The 15,947-nt window shown below is 36.0% G+C and overlaps 1 protein-coding gene across 40 annotated transcripts in view; it reads right to left on the bottom strand.

The window, feature by feature from the left end:
• MPDZ (multiple PDZ domain crumbs cell polarity complex component) overlaps nt 1-15,947 on the bottom strand; it is a 180,104-nt gene that overhangs the window by 49,972 nt on the left and 114,185 nt on the right. For all 40 annotated transcript variants that reach the window (XM_024252173.3, XM_054519889.2, XM_024252164.3 and 37 more), the window contains 3 exons: nt 12,779-12,977; nt 7,108-7,212; nt 2,448-2,540 (listed from right to left, as the gene is read on the bottom strand). In XM_024252173.3, coding sequence (XP_024107941.1) covers nt 2,448-2,540; nt 7,108-7,212; nt 12,779-12,977 — 397 coding nt within the window. The remainder of the gene's footprint in view (nt 1-2,447; nt 2,541-7,107; nt 7,213-12,778; nt 12,978-15,947) is intronic.

The following is a 15,947-nucleotide window of genomic DNA, read 5'->3' as shown; positions in this document are numbered from 1 at the left end:
GCAAAATGGAGAATAATACATGTAGTAGTATAATATCAATTGTGTAAAATGAAAATCACATGCAAAATAAAATACAACCTATTTTATAATCTTAAAATTTGTATTTTGCTAAAAAAATTCTCTATTTTCATACAAAGTACATTTTTGTTGATTTCATGAATGACTGTCCCATCATGTTTTCAATGCTATGAACCATGTTCACAACACTAACTCCTAATTTATTAAAAGCTCTGGTTACTCCATTAAGCTTTCTTCTTATGTTCTATGAACTTCCCCTAGAAGTAGCTTAGTGAATCTAGAGGAACCACTACACTAGTGAGTACAGAGTACCTTCTTAGAAGGATTTATGGAATCTTTGGAGGTATTCTTCACATAAGGTTGTTAGCACCTTTAGAGCTATCCTTAGGATTGCATGAAGGTTAAAAGCATAAAAATTTTCCAGTCCAGAAGTTATGTTCTTCTTTCTCATAAGAAAATTTCATGATTTCTGTGTCAAAGGCTTTCTCTTTGTTTAGGTACCAGTGACAAATATTTTATTAATATAGACAAAGCCAACCACTGACTCACTATGTGCCAGGCACTCTGCTAAGGATTTTAGATGACACTGAATTTTCCCCCAAATTCAAAAGATTCTATTATTAACCTCATTTTACAGATAAAGTAGCAGAGACCTAGCAGAGATTAAGAAACTTGTCTTAGAAAGTATCAGAGCCAAAATTCTAATATGGCTCTTACTGACACCAACCATTTTGCATACTGCCTTCTGTATTAATCCTTTTTCATGCTGCTGATAAAGAAATACCTGAGACTGGGCAATTTACAAAAGAAGGAGGTTTATTGTACTTACAGTTCCACATGGCTGGGGAAGCCTCACAATCATGACAGAGGCAAGGAGGAGCAAGTCACATCTTATGTGGATGGCAGCAGGCAAAATAAAGAGCTTGTGCAGGGCAACTCCCGTTTTTAAAACCGTCAGGTCTCCTGAGGCCCATTTACTATCAGGAGAACAGCATGGGAAAGACCCGCCCCCATATTCAATCTCCCACAGGGCCCCTTCCACAACATGTGGGAATCATGGGAGCTACGAGATGGGATTTGGGTGGGGACACAGAGCCAAACTATATCACCTTCTAAAATCTACTTTTCCTCTCATAATATTGTTACTAAAACTGACCAACCCATCTTTTTTTCCTGTGATTACTGTCCTCCTAAAAAATTCAACTTTATCACTATGACTACCTGCTACAAAACAGTTTCATTTAACTTATTTCTACCTCTATCCACAAATAAATAAGACACTTAACACCTCAGAATATATTTTCTGCCACAGATCTAGCACTTATACCCTGTTCTCAATGTAGGCAGCACTATGAAGAGCTTGGGATTTTTTTAAGTGAGTTAAGTGACTTTTGAAGAAATTCAAATAAGAAATTCATGTTAGATGGCTGGAAATACATGCTGCTTCTTTGAAAGCAACATAAAATAATGTTTTTTATATTTTAAAAATATTTAAATGTGATGGCTGCAGGTTATCACTGGTGGGCAGGGGACATCATTAAATTGCACTGGCATTTATGAATATTACAAATTCTTCTCTTGAGCATTTTATTTATTCACTATATAACAAATATTAATGTTTACTGAACACAAAGCACCATTGTGATGGTGACCTTTAGGTCTGTTTGGGGTGGATGTCCACTGATTACCTATGTTTTACTCTTAAGGTGAAATATCTTGTGTTCTTAAATTGTTTCATGTGTCTCTACATCTTGCCCAGCCAAGTACATTAGAGGTTCCTTGAGGCAGGATTTGCATCTTCTATTTATTTCCTTGTTATTCACAAAATCATTGGCATTAAGTCTAGGTCCATAATCAGGACTCAGTAAATTCCTATTAAACTAAAGTTGATTTTACTCAGCATAAACACATCAGTATGTTTTAGTGATGCACGTGATACATCTAAGTATATTTGAGGATGTCATCTTATCTATTATACATGAAACTGGTGCTAGACAGATTATGACTTAGGATAAACTCGGCCTGTGGTAACAAGGCTACAAGGGTACTTTTACACACACACATGTTTTGAATATATATGTTTGCCTATCTAGTTTCTACAAATGCTAGGTAAAATTTAAATGAATACTTTTTGGTATACCTAAGATAAAACTCTACAGAATGTATTATCCATTCCAACTATCTATGCATAATTTTCTTTAATTTAGTCCCTACTATGTGCCAGATATCTCCATATATGTTAGTTTTAACCCTGTGTGTTACACATTATTCTCTCCACTGTATACATGAAAAAATTATGGGTTAGAAGTATTAAACAACTCACCCGATATGACAAGAAGCAAGTTGTAATCCAGTACTTGAAACCACACCTGCTTATCTTTAAACACTATATATCCATTGAATGGACAGAAGACAGAAATAGTCCTTACCGCCTGGGCTGATTCCAATTGCTATATGCAGTGTTTTGAAGTTCGCTTTCTTCACCCTCTCCCTCTTCTCGCTCTGGTAATTCTGGAATGTCTCTGGTTAAAAAATTACACAATGAGTACCCCAAAATCCTAGTAAAAACATGCAAGATTATATGTACTCTACTATTGATTTAGCTAAAAATGCAGGACTGTTTTATATTTTCACCATACACGCCCATAAGTATAAAATATTTTTACATCGGGGGGAAGAAAAACCTAACCAAACAAAATTAAAATCTTGCTTTAGAATCAACCTACCATAGCGTAGAGCTGAACACTAAGACTCTTGTCTAGTCTGTTTTTTCCCTGATGAGACATAGGAGCATAAAGGAAAGGAATGGGGAAAATGGGATAAATACCAGGTTTGTAAAGAAAACCCATTGAACGAGCATGTCTTAAATTCCTATAATGTGCAAGAAGCTAGAAGCACCATGTAGGTTTTAAGCATGTATGCACAGCCCTGAACTCTGTTCTGAATGAATTTCTAATCAAGTTTGCCAAGAGTTTAGTATCTCTGCTTCCTAAGGATGGACCAATGATTTTCTTTCCATTTTTAAAAAATTAAGTGAAAGGCTTTGGTCCAGCTTCACCCCATCCAGAGGAACCTGGCACAGAATACTTCTTAATGGAAGCAGTTTATAACGCGTCTGTGTTCAAGGTCACCTTCCGTTTCTGTAGCAATTTAGATTTTGCCAAATGCCAGGCATGTAACAAAATGTGTCCAGTCTACTCATTGACTGTAAAGAAAACTGTACAATAATAACAACATCAAGAAATATTTTGTTAGTCCAAAGGAATACTTTACATCAATAAATGACGCTGAGAGGACAATAGAGAATGGTTAAACTGATTATGGCCTGTGCCTTGGCTGTTGGTAAAAATTGGATTTCTAAAGAAACATGTCCACATATTCCTCTTAAAGCAGAGAAGGCTATAAAAATTCTGATTCAACAAATGTTTTCAGTTGATATTTACAGAAATTGAAGAATCAAAAGAAAGTATGTAAAATTACAGCCATTCTCCCCTGACAGGAATACTGAACTCTCTCAACTGATACAATATTTTGAATTCAAGATCAGAAGTCATCTAATCCAGTCATCCATCTGAGCTTGAATGCGCTTTGCAACATTTCTGGCAAGCAAACGTCCAGGCTCTCCAAGAACATCTCATTCTTTCTTGGACCTGAATGTTAAGTTTTTGTTTTTAAGCTATTAGAATAAAATCTATTTGCTATAGGTCCTACCCATTGGTTTTGTGTTTGAATTTCCCTCCTGTGCAATTAAAGAATAAAGCTCTGAATGAGGGTAGGGCTCCTAGAGTCTAAGTCTGACACTAGGGTAGGACTGGTGGGAAGAGCTCCAAGAGGGAGATCCTAAAAACGATGTCAAAGAGTTGACAGAGAAATAGTAAAAGTGAAATCTTTGTCCAGAGGATGCAAGGCAGAGAGGCAAAAACTAGCGCTAACCTGGAAATACAACAGGAGAGAGTATGATGAAGAAAGCAGAGTTAGAAGACAGACAAGAATTAGAACTTAGAAACAGTCCTTAAAATATTCAGTGACAGCCAGGGGATGGAGGGAGGTCCTTAGGCCTAAAGCCTAAGCAGTGGGAGCTATTCAGAAACACTGTAGCCACATTGCATCTTGCTTCTTCCTTTTTAGGTACAAGAAGATAAATATCCTGAATAATCCAATACAAGGACCCCAGTCTCTTCAGATGATTCTATAATCTTGAATCCTTTCTCAAACCCCATATATGCTCCTCTATAGGTGCTGATTATTGTTTACTCATCTTAGTGTGTGGTTTCAGGGACTCAAGTGTCATGTCTTCCTGCATGCACTTAGCCAAGAAAGAAGTCAATCAACTGCTTTTCCACTGTGTTAAACCACTGAATACCAACAAAATTGTTATCAACTATAATAAGTAGATCTCTTTATATCTGCAAATATGTACCAGGTAAAGTAACTGGCAGAAAGTCACATGGTGAGAAAGACACATGATGAGAAAGACACTGGCAGACAGCACAGGTGAGATTTGGATTGAGGCCATCTTACCATAAAACCTGAGTTCTTAACTTCCATGCTAAACTGCCACATATTTTTATATGGCACATGCTTCGTAGACTTGTGCAATTCCTTCCTTGCCTCCAATGGTAAGAACATGGAGGATGCTTACGTTCTATACTTGGCTCTGGCACTTATTAGCTGAGGGAAAGTTACTTAACCTTTCTCTGCTGCAGATTGTTCCACCAAAAATGCATATCCGTTTGTTCTATTTTAAGCATTCTGATATCCACAGAAAATATACTTTCTCTGCAGTGAAGCAGCTAGTCACAGCACAGGACAATCCAGGCCATTCTCTTGTCTGTGCTTGGAGGAAGCACAGTGCTCAAAGTGGCTTTCTTTCTAATAACTTTTGAGTATTTTAAGGCCCTAGAACTTAACAGGACTCAGATGTTACCTGGTGTATTCTTTAAGTAAGTCATTTGATACAATATTTCAGAGAGACATTGAAATAATTGATTTTACCAGTTTGACAGGAAGCACCAGGAAACTATAACCAACTCATGCCATTAACCCTACAATGGAAATCCTGGAGTGTGGCTGAGCTTTGTAAGTGTAAAGTAAATATAGGTGTCTCCCCTATCCCTCGTATCCTTGGGTCCAATATCCATGGATTAAACCAACAGCAGACCAAAAATATTTGGGAAAAAATTGATGGTTGCATCTGCAACAAACATGTGCAGACTTTTTTTTCTTGTCATTATTTAAATATATATATATAACAATTACTTACATAGCTTTTACATTGTATTAGGTATTATAAGGAATCCAGAGATGATTTAAACTACATGGGAGAATGTGCATAGGGTATGTGCGAATACTACACCATTTTATATAAGGGATTGCGCATCTGTGGATTTTGGTATCCATGGGGAGTCCTGAAACCAATCCCCAACAGATAATGAGGGACAATTATACTCCTTTTCCCATAATATTCATGAGGCCCCAAGGACCATGCCATTCCTTTCCTTTATTAAACAAATAACATACCTTCCCCTTCCCTGACACTTTCTGTATTCTGTAGTCATCTGTAATGTGCAGAGGAATCAGTAAAGCAAGATCACAATGAATGCAAGGTCACTGGAGACCGTGGTGTTCTGGGATGTTCTGACATCCTCTAAAGAATGGTAGAACTCGGCCAGACATGGTGGCTCACACTTATAATCCCAGCACTTTGGGAGGCCGAGGCCGGTGGATCACCTGAGGTCAGGAGTTCAAGACCAGCCTGGCCAACATGGTGAAACGTCATCTCTACTAAAAATACAAAAAATTAGCTGGTCATGGTGGCGGGCACCTGTAATCCCAGCTACTCAGGAGGCCAAGGCAGAAGAATCACTTGAACCTGGGAGGCAGAGGTCTCAGTGAGCCAAATTTGCACCATTGCACTGCACTGCCTGGGCAACAAGAGTGAAACTCTGTCTCAAAAAAAAAAAAAAAACCCAGAAAAAAGAATGGTAGAACTCTCTCTTCTGAGAAGACCTCAGAGTGCTTGCAAGGCCATTTCTGCTCTACCACATGCTTACAAGAAATTTGGTAGTCACTTGCCAGCACAACTGAAAAACACAGGCCCACAACTGAGAGTGTAAAATGGTACATTCTTCATGGAAAAGCAGTTTGACATTATTTCTCTCCCTGATCTTGACTCAGTCAGAAGCAGCATCAAAACCCAGTTCCTGCCTTTCCCAAGAAAAAAGAAAACGTTCCCTTTATTATTTAGAGGCTCTTAATACTTTGTATATCAAGTGCCTTTAAAAAGCCAAACACTGTTTCCTAACATGCATATATGCTAACAGTTTCAGCTCAACATTCTCCAAAAGAGCAAGAAAATTACAAATAAAAAATGTTTCTGGTCTAGGCATGGTGGTGCATGCCTGTGAATTCCAGCACTTTGGCAGGACGAGGTGGGCAGACTGCTTAAGCTCAGAAGTTTGAGACCAGCCTGAGCAACATGGCAAAAACCCATCCCTACAAAAAATACAGAATTAGCCTGAGGTGGTGGCACACGCCTATAATCCCAGCTACCTGGGAGGTTGAGGTGGGAGGATCGCATGAACCCAGCAGGTAGAGGCTGCAGTTAACTGTAATGGCACCACTGTACTCTAGCCTGAGCAACAGAGTGAGGCTCCGCCTCAAAAAAAAAAAAAAAAAAAAAAAATTCTGAATTTGTATGCATGTTAATAAAAGAATAAATAACATTTCTGAAGAAGTTTGCTAATAGTAAAGAGTAAAAAAATCATACAATTTCTTAGGTTCTAAGAAATTAATGGAATAATACTCATTTGGGGCAAATTATCAAAACTCAACATGTTAAAAGTGCTACATTGTGTGGTAGAATTAAATATTAATTTATTAATTTGAATATTTATATATTTCTCAAATTTTCCATACTATATAATAATTACTTATATAATTGAGGGAAAGGGAAGAATATTTTTTAAAATCTTGAAAGAGGAAAAGGATTCAGACCTTTTCTTTGCTCTAGTCCTCCCTGACTCTGAATTCCAAATTCTCTACAACTTGCTGTACCATTCATTGTATTAGATTTAATGTTTCACTTACCTGCCAGTGTATGAAGAAAAAATATCCAATGCCATTACTCTTCCAGATTGTTGTCCCAAGCTTATTTTGAACTCTTCCAAATGTTCCGCAGGCACATAAGTAATTCTGGAACAAACCAGAATCCATGGAAGTGAAGGGAAATAATATTTTGCCTAACTGTTAGGAAAAGCTTCCAAAATAAAGGAAACAAATCATATTGTCCCTTTCTCCCTACTTTTTCATACAACTTATTTAATCAGTATATTCAGCAGAGAATCCAAACTTCAATAGGATAAAGTATTCTATAGGGAAGAATAACAACAGAAACTAAGTTTTTAAATGCTGCTGATTAACTATGTGTTTACCAATCATCATGCAGAGAAGGAAAACAATTATTTATATTGTCAAATGAAAAGGCTAACAACAATTTTTTTAAAATTAGGAAGATCTATAAATCCCTAGAATAATGACTGTCAGTAATAACATTAATTTTGCCCAAAGATTTCCGGGATCTCTAGCAGAAACAAATTAGGTATACTCTATTAAAATGCTGAATATCACAAATTACTTTGCATCTTTCTATAACACATAATTAATTCTAGAGATTAACAAGCATTATCAATAATTATGTTAGCTCTATTAAGTTATGAACTCTCAAGTCTGAAGTATGAGATTAAACCATTTGAGTTTATGGAAAGACTCTTACTAATTTGTAGCAATTTTTTAAAATTCACTTTGGTCTCAAAGAAAAGACTACTATTTACACGTGAATGGCCATTTACTAATTCAACAAGTACTGACTGAATGCCTATTATGTGGAAGACACTGTGCCAGATGCTGACTCCTGCTGTAATGTTTAGAAACTGATAAATGAAAATTCAAGTTTACTGCTGTACTGCTTCTGACATGGTGGACATACTTTTTAAAGTAAGCTGTTTCAAGATCTTCAAATTAATGAATAGTAACATAAGAGAAATACTGTATCTGAACTCAATACGGCATGTTTGTGCAACTAAAAATTAGAAATCACAAAGATTATTAAATCATCTGTCCATAATTTATCTGTTAAAATAATAAGTATACAAAACCTCAGCACTGGAGGGCAAAGATAAAAAGATTGTCTTTTATGTTGTAATAAAATAAAAATTTATACCAATGTCATAATTTACTGAAGGAGGAGTATACATAATTTCAAATATATTGGTTATTCTATAGGAAGCATTCACTCTTTCACTTCAAAGTGTGAGGTCACTTGGGTTTGGAGTCGGAAGACACAGTTCTGCTACCACGCAGAGTGTCATGGGGTAAATCACCACTGCTGAACCTCCATACCCTCTACCACAAAAAGGATGTCACTTTTGGGAAGCTACTGTAAGCTGAGAAGCACAATCCAAATAGAAGTGAGTGCTCTCACAGGTCATCAGCTCTCCTGGTTATACTGATCACTCAGGCAGAATACGTGGAGCCTCTGGGAATCTCTTCGTGACACTCTTACCTCAAAGGTCAAAAAATGAATCAAAGTACAGATCAATGGATTTAAGACTAGGCTAGCTGAAAAAGTTGCATTCTAATTCTGGCCCTATTTAATGTATTCATCTATAAAGACATCTTCTCTAAGGTGCTACAAAAATATATTGAATAGCAAACTTGCTTTTAGCCCTTCAAACAATACATTATGTCAGGAAAGAAGACTGATTATATTTTAAACAATGAAAAAATAAAATAAAGATAAACATAAAACCTAAAATGTGAAAAGCCTATTCAAGAAAACTGGTATTATTCCTGAAGATTCAGTAAAACTTATATAAATAAAATGTAAGTTTAAAAAGCCAGGAAAAGGTCAGGGAAGAAAGGCAGGATAGAATAGCAAAAATAATAGCAATGAGTACAAAGTCTTTAATTTTTTATTGGTTTAAGAAAGAAGGTAAAGATGTTTCCATCCCAAACAATGTTAAAAATGAGTTTTTCTTTATATTTGTTCAAAGTTGTTTTTTATTTTACCGAAAGGTGAGGAGTGGAGGCATTTACAAATATTTTTCTGATACTTTGCGCAGCAGTGAGAAAGAGTAGAGACGGTAGTTTTCCTAACTATTTAGCCACTACAGAGAGTGAGGCCACCAGAACAAGCATCCCACAATGCAACAGAACATGCAGAGCCAGGCTAGCACAAGCCTGGTCACAGGATCATACAAAACCTCCAAATCTCCAGCAAAAATGCCAAAGCTAAATTATGAGCTGCAAAAACACACTGAAAATGCTTATTTGAGAGTTGAATTAAAAATTCAAACTAACTTTTGGATACACACTGACTAACTTTTGGTTACACATGGACTAGAAGAAAAAAGAATACCATTAGAGATGCTGAAATGTGATATGGCTATTAATGCAGAGACTATTCCTGCACGTGCAGACAGGATCGTTCCCTTACAAAGGAGCTTGAAAGCTTCATAATTGGAAAATATGATTTTCAAATGAGTTCACAATCATCAGTACAATGTGAAAACGTAACAATCTCATAGCTCTGTTGGATTTTATGTTCTTATTTAAACAAAGAAAACAATCTAAAATGTATATACAAAATCTATATCTGGATCTATCCTTGCATTGGGACATTACAAAAGCACAAAATTGTTTTCACAGACAAGTTGTAACACACAGCCATAATGAGCTTTCGAATCACTGATACTCACACATAAAAGGGGGCTCGATCGTCAGCACGTGCTGCAGAAAATCTAGAATGTGAAGCATACGCCGCGGCATCTTTTTACAATGGTGTTAACAAATGTCAATGTCTTGTGCTGAATGTGAGATGCATACATATGTAGTTAAAAGTGGGGGCTCCTGCTTGTTTTTTTTCCCCCTTTCCACCTCCCTCCCATCTACACCTCCCCCAGAAAAGCATCTGCTCTTTACTAGTGTCTATAGCAGTGATTATTAACAAGCATGAAAAAATGTAACTGCAATCAGTCTTTTATTCCTTGATCAGGAATTCATCCCACACTTTAGGTTAAGGCAGGTGAATTCTGATTCAGCTCAGTAATTATCTGGCAGATGTTATAAGCAGCTGCTGCTAAGCACAAAACCCTGGCTATTATTACAGAAATATAAGAGCTCCTGGCAAGGTGGAGGGAGAAGTGAAACAGAATGCATTCTGGTGAGGCTTCGCATCTGGTTTTCCATAGAAAATAACGAAACCTGGATCTTAAACTGGCTGTTCTTGAACTCTTGAAACTCAAATTATCTACCCATGCATGCATGAACACACACACACAAAAGTTCCTAGCTATCTATCGTAAATGGCGAAAAAGAAATCCAGTGCATTGTCTCAATAAGCAATGCTTTCCCTAAAACCAATCAGTTATGTAACTGAACCACAGTCTCCTTTTTTAAAGTTCCTACAATACACCCCTCCACCACCACCCAGATTAAGCTAGGTTCATAAAGAAAAATAATGAGAAAGAGATGTGGATGGAGCCTAGATCCAGGTAATGAGCACAAAGCTTAATGGGCCCGAGGCAATGTTATGGTTCTATTCAGAGTAATGGAAGGACTAAATGTTCCTTTTGGGAAGATTATTCACATAGCTTTCAAGGTAATTCTAAATCTTTTGCTTCACAAAACAAGTGGTAAGGGCCAAAAATACTTCATGCAAAATGCACAGAACATGCTGCTCAGCCCTAGTCAACCTAAATGGCTCTTTGTGTTTTAAAATCTAACATATTTTTTTTTTCTGAAAAAGCATTATGTAAGGATGATTTTAGTTTATTTTTATCATTACTCAATGAGTTAAGCTATAACCATTTGAATCAGAGCATCTTTAAGGCATGTGAGAAGAAATCAACGTTTTTTGAATGTCTGCATGTGTGTTTACGTACACCAGAGAGAGACTGACTGACTGAACGAATGGATGATTGATTTCCAGAGGAGGGAAGGTTGTATGATTTTTCTTCTTTTTAAAATAATTTAAGATTCTATAGTACATTTTGCCTCCTGAGATCCTAAAGCAAGTACTTATGAAGCTAGCTCTCTAGATACCCTTCATAGTCATAATAAAGCTTCTGCCCACATGACAGGGTAAATTCTGCCGAATCAGTGGGAGAGGGGAAACGGAAATACACAACAAAAAAATGAGGAAAGGGGAAAAAACACTTTGAGCCTGAAAATGTACTTCAAAAGTTTTCTAGAGCTGACCAGATGCATGACTTATGCCAAACTGGTGTCACAATGGTCTTATTTTTTAACCACTCTTAAAGTTCTGCAGTACATTAGAACTGAGGGGTAGGGCTAGTACCAAGTACTAATTCTGGTGATCAGAATGCCAAAAAGTGGGCAGCAGACTGGTATCAGCACACACAGCATAAATGTACATCACGGCACAACAAATCAGATGAACAGTTACTAGGCCATCTTCATTTTATACTACATCTAATCCACATAAACTAAAACCCTGCAATAAATACATAGTCTCCACATGATCTGGTCATGGAACGCTGGCCATAAGTGGTAAGGAAAACACTTGAAGTTTCTCTTTTCTTATGATAAAAGGACTGACATTTTTAATGATGTTTACTTGTACTCCAATTATTATAAGGCAATTAAGGAACAGTAACATGATCTGATGATCTGTTCAACTGTAAATAAAAGTCAAAAAAGCATACAAAAATACGAAAGCCCACTAGTGAAGATTTTGCCTAAAAATAATACTTCTTTTATATAAGACAGCAGAATCTGCTCCAAATGGTATATACTTTTCTTCTTTTTATTGACCACAGAATGAAAAACAGTCTGTATAGCTTTTGTTACCTAAGCCCTAGCAATACATACTTTGCAAAAGGACTAGTAATAGAAAATGTAGTCGGTAAAATAACATTAATACAAAAAAGTCCCCCATACTAGTAATCATTACATCGACTTTAGGTAAACAATCTTTCCCTGAGCTCTTATTTTATGATGTTATCCCTCATACATTAAAAACAAATATTCAATGATTAATGCTAGAGGAAAACACCACATTGATGAAGTGTCACAATAAAGTAATCGGCTGATTTTTATGTTGGCTCAAGGAATGTTTAGTGACTTAAAAAACAAACCACATATATGATGTGCTTTTAGTACATTATGGGGTTATCAGAAATTTTAAGCACTTCCTGACAAAATATCCTCCATGACCTACAAACAGACCATATCAACATATTGGTCTATCCCCTGGGGTCATGAGATAGCTCAAGAAAGGGTAAGTTTTGGGTCAGATGGACACTGTTTTATGTTGTCTTTTGCATGCCTGGCCCTTAAAGAACTGTCTTAGTTCTAGGATTCACACAGGTCAATTAGGTACGGTACAATTCCTTATATCGAAGCCAATCCAAACATCTTTCCAAGATCCTAAAAGTGGGCCCTCTTGCTCTGTGAGAATCATTGCACCCCTCACTTCTATGGTTGTTGTAGAAATCACTGGAGAAGTATAATTAAAAATACAAAGCAACATTTCCAAATTTTTAATATTGTTATAGTCTCAAAGAAACTAAACTTACAGTCGAGAACTACTCAAAAATAGTCAATTTCTTGAGTGATTTATGTTAAAAAAAATGTGATAACGTTTGTATCTCAAACAGAAGTGAATACTGAAAAAGAATTCTGATTAATTGAAATTCCTGAATTTCCCAAGTTAAACTGGGCTCCAAATGATACTTACTTTATGTCAGGGCCAACGAGAGAATGTCTTCTCAACATAGCTCGTGCCTGGGCATTGGTTACACTGATGGTAGACTCTTCATTAATGGACAAGATGCAGTCCCCAATGGCAATCCGGCCATCTCGACTAATGGCACCTCCATGAATAATGCTTCGAACGATCATCCCCAAGCCATCTTTATTAGCACTAACTGTCATTCCTATAGGAAAAGAGAAATGCAAATATAATTAAATACATGATTTTCCAATTCATTTTAATTTGAATTTAATAATTTCTATGATTTATAAATTAAAAAATACAAGTAACATTTTAGTCAATAAAAAGCATAGCAAAAACAGGAAAAAGTGTTTCTAACAAAAAATATTTTTAAGTAAATTGTAAATGTTTGTGAAATTGTATATAGTCAATACATTATAAACAAAACAGATCTACATTGTGGAATGAATGTAATTTAGACCATGTGATGCGCTGACCCCTTGAATAGAAAGGTCTCTCAGGGAGAGTACTATGATAGTATCAAATCAGTTTTACAATTTAGTTCATCTTTTACACATAAAAGAGAATAAAAGGACTAAAAAAGGAACATTCATCATATAAATTAAGCAATTATCTGCTATTACCTTAATTCTTTATCACTTGTTCATTCAGGATCTATTTACTATATGGCTAATATGTGCCAAGTACTATGTTGGTTGCTTAGGATAACAGCATAGCACAGAATTCCTAACATCAAGAAGCCTGTATTGAAGTCTTCATACCTGGAGCCTATCACAGTGGTGTGGGAAAGTATAACAATTTGTTGAAATGAATTTATATGAACTTAATCTTAATCTATTTCCATTTTATCTCTGAACTTCTTTAAGCTTCTAATTTGGATATTAAATTGCCCTCTTTTCACATCCCCTGGATGTCTCACAGGAAATGCAATCTTAGCACGTATAAAATTGAACCTGCAATTTTTCACCTCACTTTATTTCTCCATTTTTCTTCCCTTTTTTGGTAAATTGCACTACCACACTACCCTCCATTATTCAAAGTAGAAATACTGGGGTCTTTCTTGATGCATACGTCTCTCTTATCCCCTATATTTAATCCAACACCAAATCCTGTCATTTCTATCTTCAAAATTTATCTTGAATCCATTTACCTTTTTCCATTTAGACACTAACTCCAGACTAAGTCAACACCTTCTCTTGCCTGACTTTTTGCAAAAGCCTTCTTCCTAACTGGTCACCTGCCTTCCATGATTGTCTCCTTCAATGCATACTTCCCTCAGAAGACACAGAGGCCATTACAAAAAAAAAGACAAGTAATATCCTATCAGTCCCTTGGCTGCAACTCTTCAATAGTTTCCTGTTATAGTAATACACAACACACTTGCTCAGCACAGTCTGTAGGACGGGTACACTGGCCTTTGCAGTGTGCATCCTTGCTTTGTGTTATGTCCTTCTTGGTTCCCTAAGTTCTAGCCACAAATGCATCTCGTCTCTGTCCATTTTGAAGTCTTTGCCTGACACCTTCTTTCTGCAGCTCTTGCACAGCTAACTCCCTCTCACTCTTCAATATCACTTCCTCAGAAAGTCCTTCTCAACAGACTCTATCTGAATTAATGTTCCCTTTGCATCCTATCCTCATTCTATTCATTGAAAAATATAAAATCTTAAAAATTGTATTTGAAACTTTGCAAAAATAATGTAAGTTCACTTAAAACGAAGTGTTGAAAGTTTCTTCCAAAACAAAATTATATAATTAAACAAGCTATGGAGAGATATAAAGCTACCAGGGTATTTATAAAAACTTTTCTTTGACAGATGTCACAAATTCCTTTTTAGGTTTTTATATATTTAAAAAATGATGTCTTTCCAAATATTAATTCGACTCATACCAAATTAGATATGATATTTCAAACATTTTAAAAAATGATTCTGATTATGTTTCTAGCCTAATATTTCATATGTGGATGTGGGCAATTCAGGCTCCTACTTACTGTTTTCTGATAGAAATAAAACATTTTTAAACATACTTAAAATATTCTGTTAAGACTCATACTAACGATTTTTAAGTGTATTGTTAAGAAGACACCTCTGCTTACCATAAAACAATAAGATACCATTTCGGGTGAGAAAAAAGACTGAATCTGAAATTTTTCAAAAGGTACTCCATTTTGTACTGTTAAAGCCAGCCTTCCCACCAATACCCACAATATAACTGTACTTTGGTAAAATAAAAATGTGTCAGCACAAAGTAAAATTTAACTCAGTGGATCACACTGGGAATCTAACTTACCATCTTGTTCTTATTAGCACCATGCAGACTACAATAAGGCAAGACACAGACATGGAACCTATCATGAGCTATGGCTGACATGATCTCTGAATTCACTTCTAATAGCATATTTAACTCATGACTCTCAGCTATTAAGGCTGTCAGGTCACATCAACCATGTAAACCAAGAAGTCAACATCAGTTAGCTGAGCTTATACTTTCCTTTCACCAAATGACAATTTTCAAGGTGCAATAACTTGGAGGTAATCTCCACTAACTAGATTTTGGTTGTAACTTGTAAGATCTCTCAATTTTTTTCCTGGAAGAAGTACGAAAGAATATCCCAAATCTCAAATCATGTGCTTTGGAAATAGAGAACTGGTTACAAATCTGAATTCCACCACTTCCAATCAGCACAAGCTTGGGCAACTGACTTAACCTCACACAGAGCCTCAGTTTACTTATCTCTAAAAAGGGATGACATCTACTCTTAGGGTTGTTTAAAGAATTAAGTGAGAAACACATATGTAATAGTACTTTGAAAATACCTGACACAAAGTGTACAACAAAATTTAGTCACAAAACTAAAAGCAAAACAAAACTCATAAAATATGTTTAAAATGCATCTCTCCCCCAAACCAAGGTTACATTGCTCCCTAAAGACTAAATGCAAATCTTAATTCAGCTTCAAAATGAAGCCTGTTAGTACAACAATCATAATGTGCCCTTGGGTAACTCAAGTACTGAATGTATTGTACGGTGTATGTGAAAATCAGAGACAGACAGGTTTGAGTTCTGACTCTACCTCTTTAAGGTTTGAGTAATTCCAGAGAAATTCCTGAGTCTGTCTATGTTTCTGTATCTAATCAGTGAAGGGAAGATAAGACTTCCTTTCTTTTCCACT

Source organism: Pongo abelii, chromosome 13 (genome assembly GCF_028885655.2).
Source record: "Pongo abelii isolate AG06213 chromosome 13, NHGRI_mPonAbe1-v2.0_pri, whole genome shotgun sequence".
Lineage (NCBI taxonomy): Eukaryota > Metazoa > Chordata > Mammalia > Primates > Hominidae > Pongo > Pongo abelii.
This window is presented reverse-complemented; position numbering and strand designations above follow the sequence as displayed.